Genomic DNA, 24,005 nt, shown 5'->3' on the forward strand with positions numbered 1-24,005 from the left:
TTTCACTTTACATGAGTTTTTTGTTAAAAATACTGAAATCTAAAATATGGGTATCAAACGAAGGAAAATTTTGTATGACTTTTCACTCTAGACGAGTTTTTTTATGAAAAACAAATAAAAAATCTCAAATTACATGTTTTTTGAAAATACTATCTTTTACGAAGCGACCATTTGTATGAAAAGTAAAATACTAAAATTTTAATAAAATTTCGTATTTTTTTGAAAATATTCCAATTTTTAGGATTTGCAATACGGATATCAAACGAAGCAATTCTGTATGCATTTTCGCTTCTTTAAATATATTTTTGTAAAATATTAAAATTATCATAAAATACTATATTTTTTGCGAAAATATTTAAATTTCCAATATGGATATCAACATATTGAAAATTTAAATATTTTCCAATATGTTGATAATGAAAATTTAGGTATTTTCGCAAAAATACGGTATTTTATAAAATTTAAATATTTTTCAAAAAAAAAAGTGAAATGAAATTTTAAATGCATTTTTACTTTACATGAGTTTTTTGATTATTGAAATCTTAAATATGGGAATCAAACGAAGGGAAATATTGTATGACTTTTTACTCTATACGAGTTTTATTTATTGAAAAAACAAAAAAATCACAAAATACCGTGTTTTTTTTTGAAAATAATATCTTTTAAGAAGTGACCATTTGCATGAAAAATTAAATACTAAAATTTTATTAAAATTTCGTATCTTTTAGAGAATACTCAAATTTTCATAATTCGCAAAATGACTATCAAACGAAGCAAAAGTTGGTATGCATTTTTGCTTTATGAATTATATTTTTTGTAAAATGTTCAAATGTTCATATCAAAATATTGAAAATTTGAGTATTTTCTATATTGATTTTTATTAATAAATTTTTTCCCATATTTAAAATTTAAGTATTTTTGCAAAAAAACCGTATTTTATGAACATTTGAAATATATTCAATAAAGTGAAAATGCATTCCAACTTTGAGCTTTTTTCACTTTATATGAGTTATGTTGTTGTAAAATACTGAATTCTAAAATATGAGTAAACGAAGGGAAATTTTGTATGCATTTTACTCTAAATGAGTTTTTTTGTAAAATACAAAAAAATACCTTGTTTTTTTAAATAATTTTTTTACAAAACTATGAGTATGAAAAATAAAATACTCAAATTTTAACAAAACTCCATATTTTTTTTCTTCGAAAATACTAAAATTTTCAAAATTCACAATGTGGATATCAAACGAAGCGAAAATTTAAATGCATTTTCAATTTATTCAAGTGTTTTTGTAAAATACTCAATTTTCGAAAATTACCTTATTTTTAAAAAAACTTATCATTTTAAATAAGGGTATCAAATGAAGCGAAATTTACGGGTATTTTCACTTAATTATAGTTAGTTAAATATTAGATTTTTTTATTACTGTTTTTTTTCGATTGATGTTTTTTATAAATACTATATTCTGACAATTTTTACTTTGTTTGATATCCATGTTACAAATTATTAAAATTACAGTATTTTCTAAAAAAAACGGTATTTTGTTATTTTTTTCAGTGTTCATACCTCTAAAACTTATTATCATAAAAAAACATTAATATTCTTTCAATTTTTTTCGTGTTTTTGCCAGTCACAAAAATGCAAATCCAGAGCAACCTCCAGAGCGTCAACTCGATCTTTGGTTGCAACGCGTCCGGCCATAGCGGCATCAACCAGCTGGGCGGCGTCTACGTCAACGGGCGCCCCCTGCCGGACTCGACGCGCCAGAAGATCGTCGAGCTGGCCCACTCCGGCGCGCGCCCTTGCGACATCTCGCGCATCCTGCAGGTCTCGAACGGGTGCGTCAGCAAGATCCTCGGCCGGTACTACGAGACCGGGTCGATCAAGCCGCGCGCCATCGGCGGAAGCAAGCCGCGGGTGGCCACGTCTTCGGTTGTCAACAAGATCTCCGAGTACAAGGCCGAGTGTCCGTCGATCTTTGCCTGGGAGATCCGCGACCGGCTGCTGTCCGAGGGCGTCTGCAACAATGACAACATACCAAGCGTGAGCGGGTTCTACGGGGTTTTCGGATGGGCCATGACATACTGAGGTGTCGATTTGTTTTGACAGGTTTCATCGATCAACCGGGTGCTCCGGAATTTGGCCTCGAACAAGGAAACTTCCTCCCAAAGCAATGAGACCGTTTACGAGAAGATCAAGCTGTTCAACAACACCAGCGGCCACTGGACCTGGTGCCAGAACATCGGCGGTGGTCAATTCAACTTTTCCTCTCATCCAATCTCCCATCTGTCGCTGAAAAGCCCGACGGACCCATCCCAGCAACAACAACAGCAAGCATCGCAACAACAATCCAAACCTGGTAAGCCATGAGTTCCCCCTCACAAACACTCTCAGCAGTAACTCACCCGCCCAACTTCCCTCAGATGACATGAGCGACAAGTACTCATCGGAAGACGACGAGGACTCCGAGCTGCGGCTGAAGCTGAAGCGCAAACTGCAACGCAACCGAACATCCTTCACCAACGAGCAAATCGAGAACCTGGAAAGAGGTAACTAAGCCCAGCTGAGCCGCTCATACCCCTCTCCCACCCCTCCCCCAATGAGTTCCAACCATTTTAACTGGGGGCACTCTTCCACCAAGCAGAATTCGAGCGGACCCACTATCCGGACGTGTTTGCGCGCGAGCGGCTCTCCGAGCGGATCCAGCTGCCGGAAGCGAGGATACAGGTAACGACGCCGGCGGAAGGCGCGACGCGGTCCGACGGTCGCGGAGTGGTAAGATTGGCTGGGTTGTTGACCGCGGGACCGCGCCCGGAGGTAACTTGGCAAATTTCGATATGGTATCAAATATTTTACTCTGGCAAACTGGCACTTTTATAACATTATATTATTATTGCACGGTATTTTCTACGAAAAAACAGCATATTTCTTTCTTCCTTAAATTTAGTAGGTTTAGGTTCGGAGACCGCACGATGCCGTTACAACCCTGGACTGGATGGATTGACTGGACCAATTTCACATCCCTGTGCCTCAAAGAAATAAAATATTGTAATTCTACTAATAAAAAATTTCGTATTTTCTTGTTTAAAACAATAATATTACAGCCTTCTGTCGCAGTAAGACATTGGTATTTATTTAAAAAGAAAATCAAATTCAATAAAATCTAACCAATCAAGCCACGATACATTACAAACGTTTTTTTTTTTACAGTGCAAAAATCGTATTGAAACGCTTTGTAACGGCATTCATTGATCGGTTTGCTAGCGCGCAACGGTAAACGTTGTGTCTCATTCATTGCCATTGTGACAGTAGATTGTTCTTCATTCACCATGGTGCACCCCGTCGCGTCCTCCACAAATTGCGATACACACTCGCACGCTCAAAACATAACTGTCAAAATATGTGGTTGTATGCGTGTGCATTCTTGTTCCTTGTGAGCAGGGTTGCCGGGGTTTATTGTTTTCATGATTTCTCTCTTTTTCAACCAAGTTGGTGCGAATTTTGAATGTTTGCTGTGGAACTTGTGATTTTTTCATGGGTTGGAAAAGTTTAATAAAAAAAATAAAAATATTTTTAATGTGAAGTATCTTTATAAAGTGAGTATTTAAAAAAAACTAAAATTAGGGCGTCCAATTTTCCGGGGTTTTGAATTTCCCGGGAGACGACAAATATATTTTTTGAATCCCGGGAATTCCTGGGATTCCGGGAATTTTTCTAAGTAGACACAAATCCTATGTTTTTATTATATTTGTTATGTTTTTCTAGCTTAAATCATAGAATAATCTTACAACTGTTATTTAATGATAAACTACACTTCAATCTGAATAAGGTCAGCAGTCGTTAGATAGTTTAAAAAAACATTAAAAAAATGTTTTTTGATGAGCTTTGGAATTTAATTGAACTACAAATTTCAATATACTTCTTCTATTTATTTATTTATTTATTTATTTATTTATTTTTTATATAACTTACAAAAGCTTAAACAGTTTTATTGAAACTGACTTACACAGCAAGAAATAAAATTATACCAGACAATTTAACACTTTTTATAAGTTCAGAATTTTATGTTTCATATTTAAACATATTTTAAAAATTAATTTTAAGTCGCTATCGCCAACTGGGGATAATCGAAACTGTAGTCTGAATAGGTACAGGAGTTTTAGAGTAATAAATTTAAAAATTGTTTTGATTTGTTTCTGTTGTAACCCAAATCAATCAAAACAATCAGAACATTATTTTCGAAAAAAAGCTTAAACAACTGTCTTAATTTGTTAATTTTGTCCTTTTTTGCTCCAGATGCCGGTTTTTGATGAAAATTTAAATATTTTTTTAAATGTTATACTGTTTTCAATTTTAAAGTCATAAATATACGTGAATATAATACTAAACCTTTTAAAAATAAATAAAACTTAATAGAAAATATTTAAGGCGCAAAGCATTTCGCGGATCTGTAAACTAAAATTTAAACATTTTTTCCTAATAAGCCAAACTAATGCTGATGTATGCCAAATACAAATTTGAATGCTTCAAAATTCTTATAGATTACTAAGTATTCAACTGTTGATCTATGTCCACAACTAAATCTGAATTTCTAAACCAAAATTTGATTTGTTTTCAATTTCGGGAAAACCCGGATTTGGAAAAATCCCGGGATTTTTGTGCCGGGAGTTCCCGGGATGGACGCACTAACTAAAATGTTGAAATTTAATAAAATGATAGCTCCAAAACGGTGCATTTACTCAATAATTCGAAAATTTGACCACATTTTCGATATGAAATTCTCAATTTTTAAAAATCATATCTCTGAAACCAGATTTTGCATATCATTATTGTGACAATAAAAATCGCCCTCTGATTTAATTTCTTAGGCAAAAATAAGTATTTGTGCTAAATATCAATAATAAAAAGCGACCCCTAAAACTTAACCTATTTGGCTAAAAATTGAAACAGTTACTTATTTTTGCCTAAAGAATCGAGCCAAGGTGTATCTCTTAAGATTTTCCAAAATTTTCAATTTTTCTTGTCGCCCTAAACATCACGCACTATGGCTCAAAATATTTTTGAATAAATCCAAACATCCTTACAAAGATTCTAAACGCAGGGGAATGCATTTAAATTGATTTAACCCTTTCAGGCCTGAATTTTTCTGAGCTGTGTTAATCTACAATTTTGCTACCAGTAGTTCATTTTTTGCATGAGTAAACAGAAACAGGCAAAAAAAAGTTACATTTCATTATTGGACGTTCTGGGTCCTCCAAAGTGTCCTGGAATATAGAGCTTGGAGTCTACCGCCGTAACAACACGATTCTACCAAGTTTCCCATTATGGTTCATATTCAGTGATGTCCCTGGGACCCATTGGAAACACTATGAGCTATGTGGATCACTTTTGGGATGATCTGGGTCCTCCAAAGTGTCCTGGAATACAGTTCTTGGAGTCTAGTAATGCTAAAGGGCTCCTGGCGGGTTTCGCTTTGTAAGCGAAAGGATGGCTTGAATCCCATTTGTCGAGGCAAAAGGGGTAGGTGGCGGTCGAGGGAGGATTTTGACTGCAGCGTTAGTTGAATTTGTTCAAATCATAAACCTCCCAAAACCCAACACATTCAATCTCTCGGACGATCTGTGGGCGGCTGAATCTGAGCATTGAAAAACTCTGTGGCAATACACGGAGAAATGCCTCAACTGCAACTTTCTTCTCGCTAACATAGTCGCAGGCAAAATTCGAGCTAAAAATTGGGCTATATGATCGGTATCGAACTATATATGGGTCAAAAATATACGAGGTTTCCCCTCAATCTCACTTATCTCCACGTCCGCGGATTGGTTTCTCGTGTTCGTCAAAGGGTCTCAGGGACATCACTGAATATGAACCATAATCGGAAACTTGGTAGAATCATGTTGTTACGGTGGGAAAATCCAAGATCTGTATTCCTGGACACTTTGGATGACCCAGAACATCCCAAAAGTGATCCACATAGCTCAGAGTGGTTCCAAAGGGTTCTAGGGGCATTACTGAATATGAACCATGATCGGAAACTTGGTACAATCGTGTTGTTACGGAGATATACTTCAAGATCTGTATTCCAGGACACTTTGGAGGACCCAGAACATCCCAAAAGTGATCCACATAGCTCATAGTGTTTCCAACGGGTCCCAGGGACATCACTGAATATGAACCATAATCGGAAACTTGGTAGAACCTTGTTGTTACGGCGGTAGACTCCAAGATCTGTATTCTAGGACACTTTGGAGGACCCAGATCATCCCAAAAGTGATCCACATAGCTCATAGTGTTGCCAAAGGGTCCCAGGGACATCACTGAATATGAACCATAATCGGAAACTTGGTAGAATCGTGTTGTTACGGCGGTAGACTCCAAGATCTGTATTCCAGGACACTTTGGAGGACCCAGAACATCCCAAAAGTGATCCACATAGCTCCGAGTGTTGCCAAAGGGTCCCAGGGACATCACTGAATACGAACCATAATCGGAAACTTGGTAGAATCGTGTTGTTACGGCGGTAGACTCCAAGATCTGTATTCCAGGACACTTTGGAGGACCCAGAACATCCCAAAAGTGATCCACATAGCTCATAGTGTTGCCAAAGGGTCCCAGGGACATCACTGAATATGAACCATAATTGGAAACTTGGTAGAATCGTGTTGTTACGGCGGTAGACTCCAAGATCTGTATTCCAGGACACTTTGGAGGACCCAGAACATCCCAAAAGTGATCCACATAGCTCATAGTGTTGCCAAAGGGTCCCAGGGACATCACTGAATATGAACCATAATCGGAAACTTGGTAGAATCGTGTTGTTACGGCGGTAGACTCCAAGATCTGTATTTCAGGACACTTTGGAGGACCCAGATCATCCCAAAAGTGACCCACATAGCTCATAGTGTTGCCAAAGGGTCCCAGGGACATCACTGAATATGAACCATGATCGGAAACTTGGTAGAATCGTGTTGTTACGGCGGTAGACTCCAAGATCTGTATTCCAGGACACTTTGGAGGACCTAGATCATCCCAAAAGAGATCCAAAGGGATCGAAGTGGTCCCAAATGGTCGTGAGGATGTGACTGGTAATAACTAAACTTCATTTGCCTTGAAAAATCGTTGTAAACCTGAATTATCTTCAACATTTTCTGAAGTTTCCAAATTTCAGGTTTTCAGGATGTTCTAGGTCGTCAAAAAGGCCATTAACAACCTCTCAAACATTTTTTCCTAGGTAGAGAAACTCATAAATTACAACTTTGCTGAACAATGTGATATGTTTTAGGCACTGTGTGATTTTATACAACCGAATTTCGGTATGGGTCATATATGACCCATCAGGCCTGAAAGGGTTAAGCTGATTTCACATGAATTTCCATTGAAATTTAGAACTTTTTTTGTGAAAATATAACCGCCCCCTCTCCATTTTTCGGGCCGATTTCGAAGGGGGGAGGGGGGGTGCAAAAGCTATTAAAAATGTTTGTACCAGATTTATTGGCTAAAAATAGCTTTATCTTTGTGAACAATAGGGGAGAGTGGGGAGACTTGATCCCCTTTTTTTGTATCGCACATAACTCTGTCAATTTCTCACAAAACTATGATCTTTTTGCATGAATTGAAAGCTTAAACATTCAACTATGTTTGGCTGATAAGGGTATTTCATCAGATAAACTCTTAGAATAATGCCAAGCGTTTTAAAAAAATATTTTAAACCGGCATTTTCAAAATGTTGGGGGTAATTTGATCCCCCTTTCAACATTTTGAAGAAATCTTAAGCAAAATGTTTCTAATCAATCCAAACTTTTAATTTTCTATAAGATACAGCAATTTCACATTACACCTGTACGTTTGTGTTCAAAATATAACAAGTTTAGCATGTAAAATATTTAAAAACTTAAAATTTTCTTTTTTAGACCAAAATTGAGCATGTTTACAAAAGCTGGTAATTTTTGTTTACAAAACATTTGAAAAATGGTTCAAACTGCAGTTAGTTATATACAACTATACTAAAGAAAACTATGTATGAAAACCCAGCTCAATTAATTAATCTTGAGGCTGATTCCAGTGACTGTAAAAATGCAGGGATCAAGTCTCCCTCAACGCACTTTTTTAAACAATTGATTGTAAAAATAGTATGACGATAAATTTAACGTCAAATGCGTAAGGGTTTTGGAGTTGATATGTTTATCAAACAATTCATGTATAAAAAATATTTTTTTGAATAATTTTTGAGTGTTTTCTATACTTATCAAAACAAAGAAAAAAGATCTCTTGGAAGTTTTTTGCAGCACTTTTTAGAAAAATGTGTGTAACTCAATCTAAACATTTTTAATTTTTTTTCTATGTTTTCTACAATGAGTTTTAGTCAATTTCACACAACTTTCTAGAACAAAGCTAATTGTTTTACCCACATGCTGACGAGATACAGGCTTGGGATCAAGTCTCCCCGGGGATCAAGTCTCCCCACTCTCCCCTAATATTCAGCAATTTTATCCTCGATTTTAACTTAATCGAACCCCCATAGAAATAAAAAAGTTCGGATCCAATTTCCCGAAGATCTTCATTTTTTCTGTGATAAGTGTAATAAGTTATAAAATATTCTGACGTTTAAAGAAAATCGCATCAAAAAACAAATTAAAAGAGAGGTTTTAGAATATCTTCTTCTATCTATATATAAAAAAATTCGATGGTTTTGTTCGAACGCGAATCAATTCAACACGGAATGTCGGATCGAGGTGCTCTTTGTTGCGTTGGGTTCGTATAAGTCCAAGGAAGGTTCTTACGCTAACTAATTGACACTTTGGCCACTCTGGAACCGATTCCGGAGCATCGGCAAATTGTATGGAGAAAGTTACGTAAAATCATATTTTGATCACAGGAGGCTGAATAGGCAAAAAATCAGAAGACGTCAACAAACGAAAAAAGGCAGAACGAAATTTTTCGGGTAAGGATTGTTCATAATAAAGACTCCAATCTAGACTCCAATATTCAGCTGACGATATCTCAGGAACTACTTAACCGATTTCCAATCTTGTTTCCAATTAAACGTTATCGAACTTTTCTGATCTTTCGTGTAAAACTATTTTTAAAGTTATACTTTTGTAAAGGTCATCAACTATATCATTTTTACCTTTTCAAAAAGTAAAGCTTGTTTTGAAATTTCGAATATTTTTTAAGAGCGATACAAATATTTTTCAAAGTAACAACAAGCAAGAATATTAACATTTCAATGAAAGTATAGGCATGGAAAATGCATAATCTGCATAATACATTAAATAGTACAGCCGGTTTGCAATGCATTTTTCTCAAACAAATCTAAGTTCAATGAAAATATGTTTGATGCGGAAAAAAACTTTTTGCGGTGCTGTACACCGAAAAATCACTAAAACTAAACATATTTTTAAATCAACTCAAACGCAAGGGAATGCATTTTAAATTGTTTGTAAAATGCATTAAAAATTTCATTAAAATATTGAGGTCTTGTGAAAAAAAAAATGTTTTTCCTCCTGATTTTTCAGGCCGTTTTGGGAGACAAAAACTTTGTAAAATATTTCCAACGTCCTAAGAACATTAAATGAAATTTATACTTTTTTTACCTAAATTTAACTGAAACTGATTCTCTTTAATTTTACGTGTTGTTTTCCATATTTGAATAACAAAAAAAAATCCACCGTGCTGGCATCCCTGTTGCCCCGCAATCCGTCACTTTCGCTCGGCCGCGCTCGAACTGTCAGATTCCCCCGCACCATCAGCAAAGAAGATCTGCCAAACGCCAAAGAAAAGAGGGTGCGAAAAGCGCAAGAAAGGAAAGGAAAGGAAAGAGAGAAAAGAAAAAAAAGTGTTCGGTCGACGTTTTGTTCGCGAATCAGAATTTAATTTTTGCGTGTGTAGAACAGAAAATAATCGCGTAAATTTGTTCGGTTTTTGTCTCGTAGTGACATCGGTTCCGTTCCGTCGTCGTCGTCGGGTTGAAGTTCCGTCGCGTTAACCAAGAACAAGCAAGAGGACGATTCCTCTGGTCTTTTTCCTCTTGTCACTTTGCTTGGAAGAAAAGAAAAGGAAAAAAAAACTATCGACCACCGCAAGCTGGACTAGGTTCCGTCCGGTGGGCTGCCGGAACCGGAATCCGGAGGGAGGCCACGGCAAGCCAGATTGGCAAAGGAGGATTTGCCGATGTAAAAGAAGAAGGGTCATCGCTCGCAGGAGGAAGCAATAAGAAAAAGACAAAATTATCAAGAAGGAGGTAGCCTGCCTGCCGGGAACGGGAAGAAGAATCTGTTTTCGTTTGGTTCGATTTGAAGGATCCGGTTTGGCACCGGGGAAGAAGGTGAGTGCAGTTGGACATATGGTTGGGCAAATATGGCCGGAAAGGTGGTCTTGATAATACGATTCAATAGTGGAGGAAGACACTAGAACTGTTTACAACATTAGAATAGGTTAAGAAGAAAGATAGTTTCTTCTTTGTAGAATAAGAAAAGCGCAATAATTATTTTTTTCCGCGAAGAAGATGTGGTAAATCCCCTGTATTGTGTTTCAAGAAAACATACAACTAATTTTGGGTCTGTAACACTGCAAAAAAAAATTAAGTGTCTACATGGCAATATTTTATAAGTTTTTTTTACTATTAATTTAAAAATAAAAAGAAAATATTTGTTTATCTAGCTTTTCAAATTTTTACAAACTTTGGCGTTCCCATACTTTTCAATGAAAATATAATTTTACCCTGAAAAAATATTTTGGAAAATTAAAAAAGCGAAAATAAAAAACCAAATTGACATTGACAATCGAACCTCAGTTTCCAAGATATTGTTATTTCAAAATTGTGTAAAAATTTAAAAACTTCAATTATATTGTTTCTGTTCATTTCAGTGGCTGTATCTAAGGAACCAAAAACTCTTCTTCAATGTTTCTTAGGACATTTTTAAATTGTTTGTAACCAAAGTGTTCAAAATGACCCAAATTACCAAAATTTCCAAATGACCAAAATTACCAAAATTACCGAAATGACCAAAATGACCAAAATAGCCAAATTTATAAAAATTACAAAAAGACCAAAACTACCCAAATGATCAAAATGACACAAATGACCAAAATGACCAAAACGACCCAAATAACCCAAATTACCAAAATGATCAAAATGGCCAAAATCAAAAATGACCCAAATGACCAAAATGATCAAAATGGCCAAAATTTCAAAAATCACCACAATGTGAAAAATGACAAAAATTACCAAAATGATCAAAATGACAAAAAAAAAAATAAAAAAATAATGACAAAAATTACAAAAAATACTCAAATGATCAAAATGACCGAAATGACCCAAACAACCCAAATGACCAAAATGACCAAAATGACAAAAATGGCCAAAATTCCAAAACGACCAAAATGACAAACAATACAAAAATTATGAAAATGGCCAAAATTCCAATAATGACCGAAATGTTAAAACTTTCAAAAATGACCAAAATGATCAAATGGCAAGAAAAAAAATGACAAAAATGAAAAAAAAAAATCCAAAAATGATCAAAATGTCAAAAAATGCCGAAAAGACCAAAATGATCAAAATTCAAAAAAAAACAAAAATTACAAAAATTACAAAAATTACAAAAATTACAAAAATTACAAAAATTACAAAAATTACAGAAATTACAAAAATTACAAAAATTACAAAAATTACAAAAATTACAAAAATGACAAAAATTACAAAAATTACAAAAATTACAAAAATTACAAAAATTACAAAAATTACAAAAATTACAAAAATTACAAAAATTACAAAAATTACAAAAAATACAAAAATTACAAAAATTACAAAAATTACAAAAATTACAAAAATTACAAAAATTACAAAAATTACAAAAATTACAAAAATTACAAAAATTACAAAAATTACAGAAATTACAAAAATTACAAAAATTACAAAAATGACAAAAATTACAAAAATGACAAAAATTACAAAAATTACAAAAATTACAAACATTACAAAAATTACAAAAATTACAAAAATTACAAAAATTACAAAAATTACAAAAATTACAAAAATTACAAAAATTACAAAAATTACAAAAATTACAAAAAATACAAAAATTACAAAAATTACAAAAATTACAAAAATTACAAAAATTACAAAAATTACAAAAATTACAAAAATTACAAAAATTACAAACATTACAAAAATTACAAAAATTACAAAAATTACAAAAATTACAAAAATTACAAAAATTACAAAAATTACAAAAATTACAAAAATTACAAAAATTACAAAAATTACAAAAATTACAAAAATTACAAAAATTACAAAAATTACAAAAATTACAAAAATTACAACCATTACAAAAATTACAAAAATTACAAAAATTACAAAAATTACAAAAATTACAAAAATTACAAAAATTACAAAAATTACAAAAATTACAAAAATTACAAAAATTACAAAAATTACAAAAATTACAAAAATTACAAAAATTACAAAAATTACAAAAATTACAAAAATTACAAAAATTACAAAAATTACAAAAATTACAAAAAATACAAAAATTACAAAAATTACAAAAATTACGAAAATTACAAAAATGACAAAAATGACAAAAATGACCAAAATGACTAAAATGACCAAATTGACCAAAATAACCGAAATAACCGAAATGGTCAAAAATGACAAAATATCCAAATGACAAAAAAAAAACAAAATTGCCAAAAGACCCAAATGATCAAAATTACCAAGATTACCGAAATGACCAAAATTACCAAAGTAACCGAAATGGCCAAAATTATCAAAATGACCTAAATGACCAAAATGACCGAAATGTTCAATATTACCAAAATTATCAAAATGTCAAAAATCACAAAAATGACCGAAATGACCAAAATGATCAAAATGACCAAAATGATCGAAATGACAAAAATGATTAACGTACCCAAAATGACCTAGATGACCAAAATGAACGAAATTACTAAAATGCCAAATTAACAAATTGAACAAAATGAACAAAATGAACAAAATGAACAAAATGAACAAAATGAACAAAATGAACAAAATTAACAAAATGAACAAAATGTTCAAAATGACCAAACTGACCAAAATGACCAAAATGATCAAAATTAATAAAATGAACAAAGTTAACAAAATGAACAAAATGAACAAAATGAACAAAATGAACAAAATGAACAAAATGAACAAAATGAACAAAATGAACAAAATGAACAAAATGAACAAAATGAACAAAATGAACAAAATGAACAAAATGAACAAAATGAACAAAATGAACAATGCTCATGCTCAAAATGAACTAAATGAACAATGCTAATGCTCAAAATGAACAAAATGAACAAAATGAACAAAATGAACAAAATGAACAAAATTAACAAAATGAACAAAATGAACAAAATGATTAAATTGAATAAAATGAACAAAATTAACAAAATGAATAAATTGAACGAAATAAACAAATTGAACAAAATAAACAAAATGAACAAAATGAACTAAATGAACAATGCTCATGCTCAAAATGAACAAAATGAACAAAATGAACAAAATGAACAAAATGATCAAAATGAACAAAATGACTAAACTGACCAAAATGATCAAAATGGACAAAATGAACAAAGTTAACAAAATGAACAAAATTAACAAAATGAACAAAATGAGCAAAATGAGCAAAATGAACAAAATAAACAAAATGAACAAAATGACCAAAATGAACAAAATGAACAAAATGAACAAAATGAACAAAATGATTAAATTGAATAAAATGAAAAAAATTAACAAAATGAATAAATTGAACAAAATAAACAAATTGAACAAAATGAACAAAATGAACTAAATGAACAATGCTCATGCTCAAAATGAACAAAATGAACAAAATGAACAAAATGAACAAAATCATCATAATTCTAACTATTTTTTTCTTCTCAAATAAATTTAAAATTTTATTAATAAATTCTCTCCCCTTCTCCTTCTAGCCTTACCGCAAAATACCTCCAAAACTAGCCCGCTTCACCCACCAACCCGTATCGTAACGTTCGTCGCGCTTTCGTCGTCGGTTCGCGTCCTGGGCCATGAGCTCGAACGCCCCCGCGTCGTCGGGACGGGGCAGCGGTGGTCGCGGAAACGGTGGTGGTGGCGGCGGCGGCGGTGGCAAACGCCAACAGGCCCTGTACAGCCCGGGCAGCGGTCCGCTTCGCAAGTCGGAGAATTCCGGCTCGAATCGGTCGTTGAATTCGATTGACGGTCCGCCGGCGGCGGCTTCTGGACGGGACCGGGACCGGGACTGGATCACGAGCGATGGCTGGAGGTCGGTCAATAAGAAGAGTGGTGGAGGTGGTGGTGGTGGCGGAGGGAAGAAGCACGATTACTACGGTGGAGGGCCTCCGCCGGGGTTCCGGCAGGCGTCGGAACCACGGGTGCTGTCGAGCAATCCGCCGAACGTGAACTACAACCGCCCGATGGAGCGGCTTCGGAACGAGCGGGACACGCGCAGCGTAGATCCCAGCTTCGGAGGAGGTCGGGGAAGCTCGAAGAAACCGCCGTTGCCTGCCAACTTCGAGAGCCTTCCGCCGCGGCTTCAGCGCAAGTGGCTCGCCGACAATCACCTGCCGCCGGACTACCTGGAGACGCTGCGGGCCGAGCAGGCGGCCAACAACGCCGCCCATCCGCCCCAGAGCTGGTCGCACACGTTGCCCATTTCACCCCGGTCGCGGCAGGGCATGCGAAGTGGTGGCGGCGGCGGCGGCCGGAATCGATACTCAGGAAGCTACCAATCGGCTGGGAATTATCAACCGTCGGGACCGCCACATCCACCTCCGGTGCAGCAACAGCAGCCGGATTACCGGGCGAGGACTCCGGTGGACTACCAGCGGCCGCGCAGTCGATCGTCGGACGTGGGCGGCGATCCGGAGCATGACTTTGACAGGCCTCCGAGGCCAAACTCGCGCAACTCGAGCTGTGACGATGGCCGGTGGAGTGGAGGGAATTACGGACCGGCGTCGGTTCCCGTTGGAGGGCGTGGCTTTGACGGGAGGGGTGGCATGTCCAGGAATCGGAAGCACTCGGACGGGGGGAGTCGGATCGAGGAGGACGAGGGCAGGAAGATTCTGGGGAAGATTGTGAGAGAAACTTTCAGCTTGGAATGAGAAGAAATTAAATTGACCAAATTTCGTGTTTTTAGGATTGGGCGGACGACGTGGAGCGGGAAGCGATGCAAGAGAAGACTGCTAGCAACATGAACTGCAACGCAAACATCAATAACAACATGAACAGTAACAGCAACAGCAACAACAGTAGCAATAGAAATCGGAGGCGGAACCGAAGGTGAGTTCAAAACGGTTGTCTTTTTTTTGTTTGAGGTATTAAATAAAATTTAATTCATGCTGCACATTTTGGAAAAGCAGAAATGGAAACCGTAAAAAGTTGAAAGGACCAGCGTAAGTTGAAAAATTAGAATTCTCTGTTGTATTTTTAGAATTAAATATTTTAATTTTTTAACATTCTGTTTTGAGCCATTTTGACTCCATAAAATTCATTTCGCCAATATATTGGAGTACGGTATGTCCACGCATCCTTCTTCACCTGTAGATTCTGTTAAAAGTGATCTTTTCTCAGAATCTTCTCTGCGGTAAACACAAGGCAATAGGGCTGGCCGCTTTCATGCTTTGTATTACTTTTCAACAGTTCTCGGATGCACCAGAATCTAAAAAAAATTAAAAATAAAAAAAAAATCAAAAACATAAATTTTAAGAATTTTAGAACGTCAGAATTTTAAAATGTTTTAAATTAGGAATTTTAATATTTTAGAACTTACGATTTTTAAAATTTAGAAATTTTCCTATTATTAATGTTCAGAATAAAAAAAAATCCGATTTGAGAATTTTTGAGTGTTAGAACTTAAGAATTTTATAATTTCAAAACATAAGCATTTCAGAATTTAAAAATTTAAATTTTTAAAACTTTGATTTTTTTAATTTTTGAATTTAAAAATTTTAGAATTTAAAATTTGTATAAACTAATAATTTTAAAATTAAGAATTTTAAGAATGATAAGAATTTAAAGAATTTAAAGAATTTAAGGATCTTAAAGAATTTAAAGCATTTAAAGAATTTAAAGAATTTAAAGAATTTAAAGAATTTAAAGAATTTAAAGAATTTAAAGAATTTAAAGAATTTAAAGAATTTAAAGAATTTAAAGAATTTAAAGAATTTAAAGAATTTAAAGAATTTAAAGAATTTAAAGAATTTAAAGAATTTAAAGAATTTAAAGAATTTAAAGAATTTAAAGAATTTAAAGAATTTAAAGAATTTAAAGAATTTAAAGAATTTAAAGAATTTAAAGAATTTAAAGAATTTAAAGAATTTAAAGAATTTAAAGAATTTGAAGAATTTAAAGAATTTAAAGAATTTAAAGGATTTAAAGAATTTAAAGAATTTAAAAAATTTAAAGAATTTAAAGAATTTAAAGAATTTAAAGAATTTAAAGAATTTAAAGAATTTAAAGAATTTAAAGAATTTAAAGAATTTAAAGAATTTAAAGAATTTAAAGAATTTAAAGAATTTAAAGAATTTAAAGAATTTAAAGAATTTAAAGAATTTAAAGAATTTAAAGAATTTAAAGAATTTAAAGAATTTAAAGAATTTAAAGAATTTAAAGAATTTAAAGAATTTAAAGAATTTAGAGAATTTAAAGAATTTAAAGAATTTAAAGAATTTAAAGAATTTAAAGAATTTAAAGAATTTAAAGAATTTAAAGAATTTAAAGAATTTGAAGAATTTAAAGAATTTAAAGAATTTAAAGAATTTAAAGAATTTAAAGAATTTAAAGAATTTAAAGAATTTAAAGAATTTAAAGAATTTAAAGAATTTAAAGAATTTAAAGAATTTAAAGAATTTAAAGAATTTAAAGAATTTAAAGAATTTAAAGAATTTAAAGAATTTAAAGAATTTAAAGAATTTAAAGAATTTAAAGAATTTAAAGAATTTAAAGAATTTAAAGAATTTAAAGAATTTAAAGAATTTAAAGAATTTAAACACCTCCGTGTAAGCACGAGAGCAAGCAGCAGTCAAGTGCTCAGTGCTCCATCGTTTTTTCGATTTTTTTCGCCGTAAATTACCGTGATTACCCGCGAGTTTGCTCCTGCAGCATGCCAAAGGCCGGCCGTGGCCGTGGCAGTTCGAGTGCGGCCTCGAAAAACCCGCGAAGTTCGTCTACCGGCCGTGTGCAAAAAGGTAAACAAACCAACGCCGTGTCGACCGCCATCGCGCAGGGGAGCGTGAGCGCAGAAGGAATCGACAAAAAGTTACTACACCCCGGATATGTTCCAAGATCACCAGTGCGAACCCGTTCGGGTACCTCCGGTGCCACGACCAGTGGCACATCAACATCCGCCAACATTCCCATCAGGAACGAGTTCCAGATGCTGAGCGACGACGAAGAAAACAACAACAACAACACCGACAGTAGCAGCACTACCGACGACGACGATGACGATCGTCGTGCACGGAAAAAAGTGCCGACGCCAAAAACGAACAATTCTCCAAAGGAACGTAGACCACCTCCAATTTTTGTTTTGGACACGTTGGTGGACGATATTGACGAGTTGCTGGAAGGCCTCGGATATTGTCTGAAAATCGGTAAGTCGTCAGTGCAAGTCTACACATTTGACAACAAGAACTTCGACCTGGTTGTGGAGAAATTGAAGGGTAAAAACTTCAAGTTCTACACATTCGACCCCGTGCAGAAGACAGCCGTTAAGGTCGTCTTGCAGGGGTACCAAGACCGCCCGATCTCCGACCTCAAGAAGGACCTCTCGGGTGCTGGAATAACGCCGCGTGACATAAAAGTCCTCTCGCGGAAGACAACAGTCACAGGTACACACACACTGTACCTGTTGTACTTCGACCGCGGCACCGTCAAGATTCAAGACCTGCGACGAACTAAGGCGTTGGACGGGTTTTGGGTAAACTGGCGGTTCTACTCAAAGAACCCGTCGGACGCAGCACAATGCCACCGTTGCCAGAAATTCGGCCACGGCTCGCGGAACTGCAACCTTCCGCCCCGCTGTGTGAAGTGCGGTGAAACACACCTCTCTGAGGCGTGTGCACTGCCGTGCAAGGCGGACCTGGGAGACAAGGCAGAGCAAAACAAGGCGCGCATCAAGTGCGCCAACTGTGGAGGTAACCATACCAGCAACTACCGTGGATGCAGTGCACGAAAACATTACCTCGAGGAGCAGGAAAAGAGGAAGAAGAAAGCAGCAGCGTCCCATCCTCCTCAGCGAAGTACGAGCGTAACCGTGCCGGCTGCTGGGCAGCGTACGGTTCCCGCGGACAACTCAGCATTCCCTCCTGGCTGGGGGCGATCGTTCGCCAGCGTGGTCGCTGCCGGTAGCGGCAATGCGGCCCAGCAAGAAGTCACCGGGGAAGATCTCTTCACCCTGCCAGAGTTCTTTGCTCTCGCGGGGGAGATGATGTCGAGGTTTCGGACCTGCCGTAACAAGGCGGAGCAATTTCTAGCCCTTGGGGAGCTGATGATCAAGCACATCTACAAAGGATAAAATACTGTGATGTAGTTATAAGCTTTTTCTCTTTCTTTCCCCTTTCCTTTGTAATTTTAGCAAGTTTTTTTTTTAAATTTTTCTTGCTCTTGTTAGTGCCATAGTTATAGAAATAATTGTTCCAAAATGGATTATGGTGCAACACACAGCTGAAAGGAACTCCAAAACTCTGTTATGAACTGCAAAAGAACTGATTGTATCTTGATTATTCACCAATAAAACCGAATTGAATTGAATTGAATAAAGAATTTAAAGAATTTAAAGAATTTAAAGAATTTAAAGAATTTAAAGAATTTAAAGAATTTAAAGAATTTAAAGAATTTAAAGAATTTAAAGAATTTAAAGAATTTAAAGAATTTAAAGAATTTAAAGAATTTAAAGAATTTAAAGAATTTAAAGAATTTAAAGAATTTAAAGAATTTAAAGAATTTAAAGAATTTAAAGAATTTAAGGAATTTAAAGCATTTAAAGAATTTAAAGAATTTAAAGAATTTAAAGAATTTAAAGAATTTAAAGAATTTAAAGAATTTTAAGAATGGTAAAAATTGTTAAAAATTGTAAGAATTTTAAGAATTTTAAGAATTTTAAGAATTTTAAGAATTTTAAGAATTTTAGGAATTTTAAGAAATTTAAGAATTTTAAAAATTTTAAGAATTTTAAGAATTTTAAGAATTTTAAGAATTTTAAGAATTTTATGAGTTTTAAGAATTATAAGAATTTTAAATTTTTTTAAGAATTTTGAAGAAATTTAAAATTTTAAGAATTTTAAGAATTTAAAGGATTTTAAGAATTTTAAGGATTTTAACCCTCTACAACCTAACCCCGCCTTTAGACGGGCTTCGATCTGAAAAATCGCCAAAAAACAATTTTTCAACCAATTTTTGATCTCTAAAATGCATTGGAAAGAAGAACTCTTAAAATTTTAGTTAATTTTAGGGTTGGAAGTTTTACTTGTTTTATGTGACTTTGCCAATGATTTTGAAAATGTAATTTTTTTAGGGGTCAACTTTGGCTGTGTTTTTAACTAACATTTCCTATATTTTAAGTAAAAATAAGTGTGCAGTAATTTTTGTAGTGTCCCAGACTATGCCTCTACGCATTTTTTAACAATTTAAATGATAGTGGTGTCATTCTATAGCAGAAAATATGAAAAACAAGTAAAAAATTGAAAAAGTGGCTGTAAAAACATGAAAAAATTAGATAGGCGAAATGTAATGATAGAAGGTGTTATAATAGGCCAAATACTACCAAAAACATACATAAACTAAACAAGATAAATAAAAATTTAAATACTAAAAATAAAACAAGAAAAACATAAAACAAGAAAAGTGAAGTTTTTCGTAGAACAAAAGTTGCTCAAAATGACCTCCTGAACACGGGAAAAATAAAAATTTTCGAAAAAAAAATTTGGGCAGTAGAGGGTTAAGAATTTTAAAGTTTTATAAAATTAGAATATTTAAAAATCGTAGTTTTGGAAAATTTTAATTTTTTTTAATTTTTGAATTTTCTTGCTTTAGAATTAAGAATTTGAAAATTTTTGAATTTCAAAATCTAAAAATTTAAGATTTTTTTATTTTATATTTAAATATTTTGGAATTGTAGTATTTTAGAACTCTAGAATTTTAGACATTGAAATTTTAAAATTTTAGATGTTTTTGTTTCAGAATGAAGAATTTTAAAATTTAGGAATTTCACTTCCCCCCAGCCAACATTTTTGCCATGCGAAGCGGGCCTCGACGCTGTGTCTAGGTTTAATTCCTAGCTAGGAGCCATCAGTGTCTTAAGAGGTGGTCCCAAGGCCGAGTAGGAGTTCATGAAGCAAATTAGTCGTCTCCCACCCCTTTTAAATTAAAAAATGAACTCTGAAACCAGCGCTTACTCACAACAGAAACAGAGGCCTCTTCTAGGCATTGTAGGATAGAATAGATTTTGAAATTTATTTAAAAATATGTTACGTGCATAAATTTTAAACTTCCATTTCAGTAATAATACAAAGCATTTTGGTATGTCAAAATTTCCATAGAGTCTCGATCAATCAATAATGTAATGATATCGGACAAAACTCGTTAATCTGTTGAACTAACGGTTTTCGGATTATGGTTGTATCGACCATTGTTGCGAATCGAGGGTCTACTGGAGCCTTGACGATCAAATGGAGCCTAACATTTCAAAGGACACATGGGTTTTGTGAACAGGAGTGTGTCTTATTCACTCAAATGACAGTTTATAGTGATAGAGATGCACTCTTGTTTGCAAGGCTTTATGCCCTAATGAAATGAAAGGCACGAAATAGTCGTCTTAATGACGAGTGTTCAACTTGTAAAATATGAACTGTTCATTTATGTTTATTGGTTTTTGGAAGCGGCAAGACTGGTTAAAAAACAAGGTCCTTTACCTTATTTGGCGTTGTAATAACAAATCGTGGATTTGAGATTAAATTTACTTTCAGACTGTTTAGTTTAGGTTGTTGATTAAAGTTAGCTAGTTTTCCGTAGATGAATAATTGGATTAGTTGATTTGGTCGAAGTGTAATATTTCATTGGCAGATCTGTTTCTAGTTGTTATGTACGACAAGACTACTGACGGACGCGACAGGTCGGGGCTCAGAAAAAGGCCGGATTTATACTCCCTAGACAAGTTAGTTTTCATCTTTTGTTCTCTAGTATTTTTTTATTTCCTTTAAATTTGGAATACATCATAGGTTTCTTCCAGGCAGTTTTACTTTTAATTATAATTTCAGATTTCATTTATTCAGTTTCAAACTTAGATTAACGTAATTGCTCAAGTCATCCAAGTTCTTACAACTCACACCTACACTAATTTTCTTTCACCTTCCCCCTCCCGATCCCCTATATCTTCCGGTGGTGTTCATTTGGTATGCAATACTAGTTCGTCCACTACCCTTTTTTCCTCAAGAGACCGGACTTGGACTGACTTGAGGCCGCGTCCCCCACCTTGCTCCGTAAAACGAAAACGAAAACGAACGAAGAATTTTAAAATTTAGGAATTTCAAAATTTTAAAAATATTAGAATTTTAAAATTCTACGATTTTGGAACCTTAGAATTTTTGGCATTAATAGTATCGCACGGCATGTTACTGTTTCCACGCAACAGAAAGCTGTTGAGTTGCAGACATAATCTCTACTTCGGACGTAAGATTCAAGTAACTAGAATGGCACGCCACAATTTGTGTCATAGATCTACGCACAACTGGATCATTTTTGGCTCCTCTTGTATGGAGATATCTCTTCTCTGGAAATTCGACGACCTCAGCGGCCTACGTCGAGCTGGTACCAGATTCAACGGACACTTCCACTGCCGTCTTTGGTAGATACAACAACTCTTCTTCGGCTACTGGTTAGGTCTCATCATATTCTTTCGATCCGTCTGTGAAAATCCGGCGTCGTCGCCACTGTTATGCGTAATTAACTTGATTTTTGCAAAATAAAAACGTATTGGACATGTTTTAGAATCGTTTATTTATCAATACATTTACATAAATTTGGCTGTACGTAGCTTTTCGCTGTAATTCAATCATCCTCTAGTTCCATATCGGAATTTTCTTCCTCGTTTAGGGGTTTTTTTTGACAATGAAGATATTCCAAATCAGCTAGTTTCTCCTGATAGAGGTTTCTTGTCAATTCTCGCGAGTTCAATCAGATTAGAGTTGATAAGATTAGTTCTTTTAGTTTTACTCTGTAATCTTTGCTTACATTCGTTTTTTCTGGTTGTAGATGAAATTGCTCGCATTTGTTGCAAAGGTCTCCATGAAGCCCAACTTGAACGTACGGAAAATCATTCGATACGTATTGTAATGTACGGGTTCGGTATCCGATACTTCACATTGATTCACGTAGAACTCGTAGAACATTTTTGCCACGTTCAGGTCAGATGATGATAACCACCTGAAACAATAGAAACGTTAGAACAATATTGATTATTTTTGAATTTTAGAAGTTTAAAACTTAAGAATGGAAATTTTAAGTTCACAAATAAAAAAACTGAAGTTGATTTTTGGAATGAGTATTTTCAAAATTGTTGAATCTTCGAATTTTTGAATTGAAGTATTTTTTTTTATAAATTAGAGAACTTCATAATTAAAACTCAAAATTTAAATTTAAGGATTGAAATTTGGATTTTTTTTATATTTCTGATTGTAAACTTTTTAAATAGCTGATTTTTGTTTTACTTTTTGTGTTTAAGAATTTAGTACTTTTCTGCAAAAAAGAAAAGATTTTTGCCTCGAACTTAAAATTTTCAAAATTTCAATATTCTAGAATGTTTTGATTTTTGAAATGAGTAATTCCCAAGGTAATGCTTGAATTTTAGATCCTTTGATTTTTTGAATTGTAGTGTTAGTTGAAATTGGAGAATATCATAATTGAAGCTCAAAATTTTAAATTTGAATTGAATAATGCCTTCATAAGTGCAGTGCTTCTGGGGACGCGCAGTCCTGTTTTTTCGCGATAATTTTCGTCTCTTTTGTGTCGCTGTTTGTGTGCATGGGGTGATTGGTCATAATAATTGAATAATGCCTTCATAAGTGCAGTGCTTCTGGGGACGCACAGTCCGGTTTTTCGCGATAATTTTCGTCGTAAATGATCGTAAAAAATTATTCCAACTTTCAGTTTTAGTATTAACTCATCAAACTATCGATTTTATGAAGAGTAAAGCGTCATTTATTTACTATTTTTGAAATTTGCTCGCGTTATCTAAATTGTAAAAATAGTAAAAATATACTGATAAGTCCAGCCCATAGCACTACTGCTCGGCTGGCACGCGTACGATAAAAATAAATCATTTTAAATAATCAATTATCTATCTTTCCGCAGCCGGCTGCCTAAGATTTAAAAAATCAACCGATAAACAAAATGCTCATGGTCACATCACTGCCACTCGTGAATCCTGACCTCATACCCATCTACTAACCCCCTCAAAACTCATGAGATACTTTGTCGGAGAAGCAGTCGATTGGGCGGTCTCTATCACTCAAGTATCGGACTAACATTCCCATCCACTTCCCCGTGACCCTACCACTGGTCGTGGCCGGCGCCGGTATTGATCAGCATGATAGGGGCCTTTGAGAAGTTGCGAAGCGAGGAAAGATAGCACCCACTCATCTTCCACGGCTCGTGGATGTAACTTCTGGAGGTCCTGGTCAATAACGGAGTAGCAACTGCGGGTGGGCACCTATGCTTATGCTTATGCTTATGCTTATGAAGCTCAAAATTTTAAATTTTAGGATTTTCATAGTTCTTAAAATCGATCGATTTAATATTTTTTTTTAATTTTTTGAAATTTGATATCTTAGAATTTTCTCAACTTTGAATACGAAAATTAATGATTTTTATAAACTTTTGAATCAGTAAATTTGAGGATATTTAAAGTTTTAAAACTGAAATTTTGTTTTTTTTATTTCCGAAATTTATGAATTGTTCTTGTTTTACTTTCTGTGTCAAAAAATT

At 34.3% G+C, this 24,005-nt stretch overlaps 3 protein-coding genes across 8 annotated transcripts in view; all 3 read left to right on the forward strand.

Moving 5' to 3' along the window:
• LOC120413281 (protein unc-13 homolog B) overlaps positions 1-2,332 on the forward strand; it is a 207,299-nt gene extending 204,967 nt beyond the window's left edge. For all 4 annotated transcript variants that reach the window (XM_052706610.1, XM_039574014.2, XM_039574015.2 and 1 more), the window contains 2 exons: positions 1,629-2,041; positions 2,108-2,332. In XM_052706610.1, coding sequence (XP_052562570.1) covers positions 1,629-2,041; positions 2,108-2,294 — 600 coding nt within the window. In that variant the 3' untranslated portion in view covers positions 2,295-2,332. The remainder of the gene's footprint in view (positions 1-1,628; positions 2,042-2,107) is intronic.
• Positions 2,333-2,426: 94 nt separating this feature from the next.
• Positions 2,427-14,014, forward strand: LOC120413273 (paired box protein Pax-6-like). The gene is made up of 3 exons (XM_039574002.1): positions 2,427-2,547; positions 2,643-2,815; positions 13,958-14,014. The coding sequence occupies exons 1-3, from the start codon at positions 2,427-2,429 to the stop codon at positions 14,012-14,014; spliced, it is 351 nt and encodes a 116-aa protein (XP_039429936.1).
• Positions 9,750-24,005, forward strand: part of LOC120413279 (telomerase-binding protein EST1A) — a 239,731-nt gene continuing 225,475 nt past the window's right edge. For 2 of the 3 annotated variants that reach the window (XM_052706611.1, XM_052706612.1), the window contains exons 1-4: positions 9,750-10,322; positions 13,958-15,100; positions 15,163-15,305; positions 15,386-15,418. In XM_052706611.1, the coding sequence (XP_052562571.1) occupies positions 14,054-15,100; positions 15,163-15,305; positions 15,386-15,418 (1,223 nt within the window). In that variant the 5' untranslated portion in view covers positions 9,750-10,322; positions 13,958-14,053. The remainder of the gene's footprint in view (positions 10,323-13,957; positions 15,101-15,162; positions 15,306-15,385; positions 15,419-24,005) is intronic. The other variant, XM_052706613.1, reaches the window with a different exon arrangement.

The sequence above is a fragment of the Culex pipiens genome, chromosome 1, assembly GCF_016801865.2.
Source record: "Culex pipiens pallens isolate TS chromosome 1, TS_CPP_V2, whole genome shotgun sequence".
NCBI lineage: Eukaryota > Metazoa > Arthropoda > Insecta > Diptera > Culicidae > Culex > Culex pipiens.

What these genes read in the sequence shown, in the direction of transcription:
- LOC120413273 (XM_039574002.1), top strand. Translation starts at nt 2,427, where the DNA reads ATGAGCGACAAGTACTCATCGGAAGACGACGAGGACTCCGAGCTGCGG. An exon ending in AATCGAGAACCTGGAAAGAG is followed by an intron (nt 2,548 to 2,642) that starts GTAACTAAGCCC and finishes TCCACCAAGCAG; the next exon opens with AATTCGAGCGGACCCACTAT. An exon ending in CCGCGGGACCGCGCCCGGAG is followed by an intron (nt 2,816 to 13,957) that starts GTAACTTGGCAA and finishes TTCTCCTTCTAG; the next exon opens with CCTTACCGCAAAATACCTCC.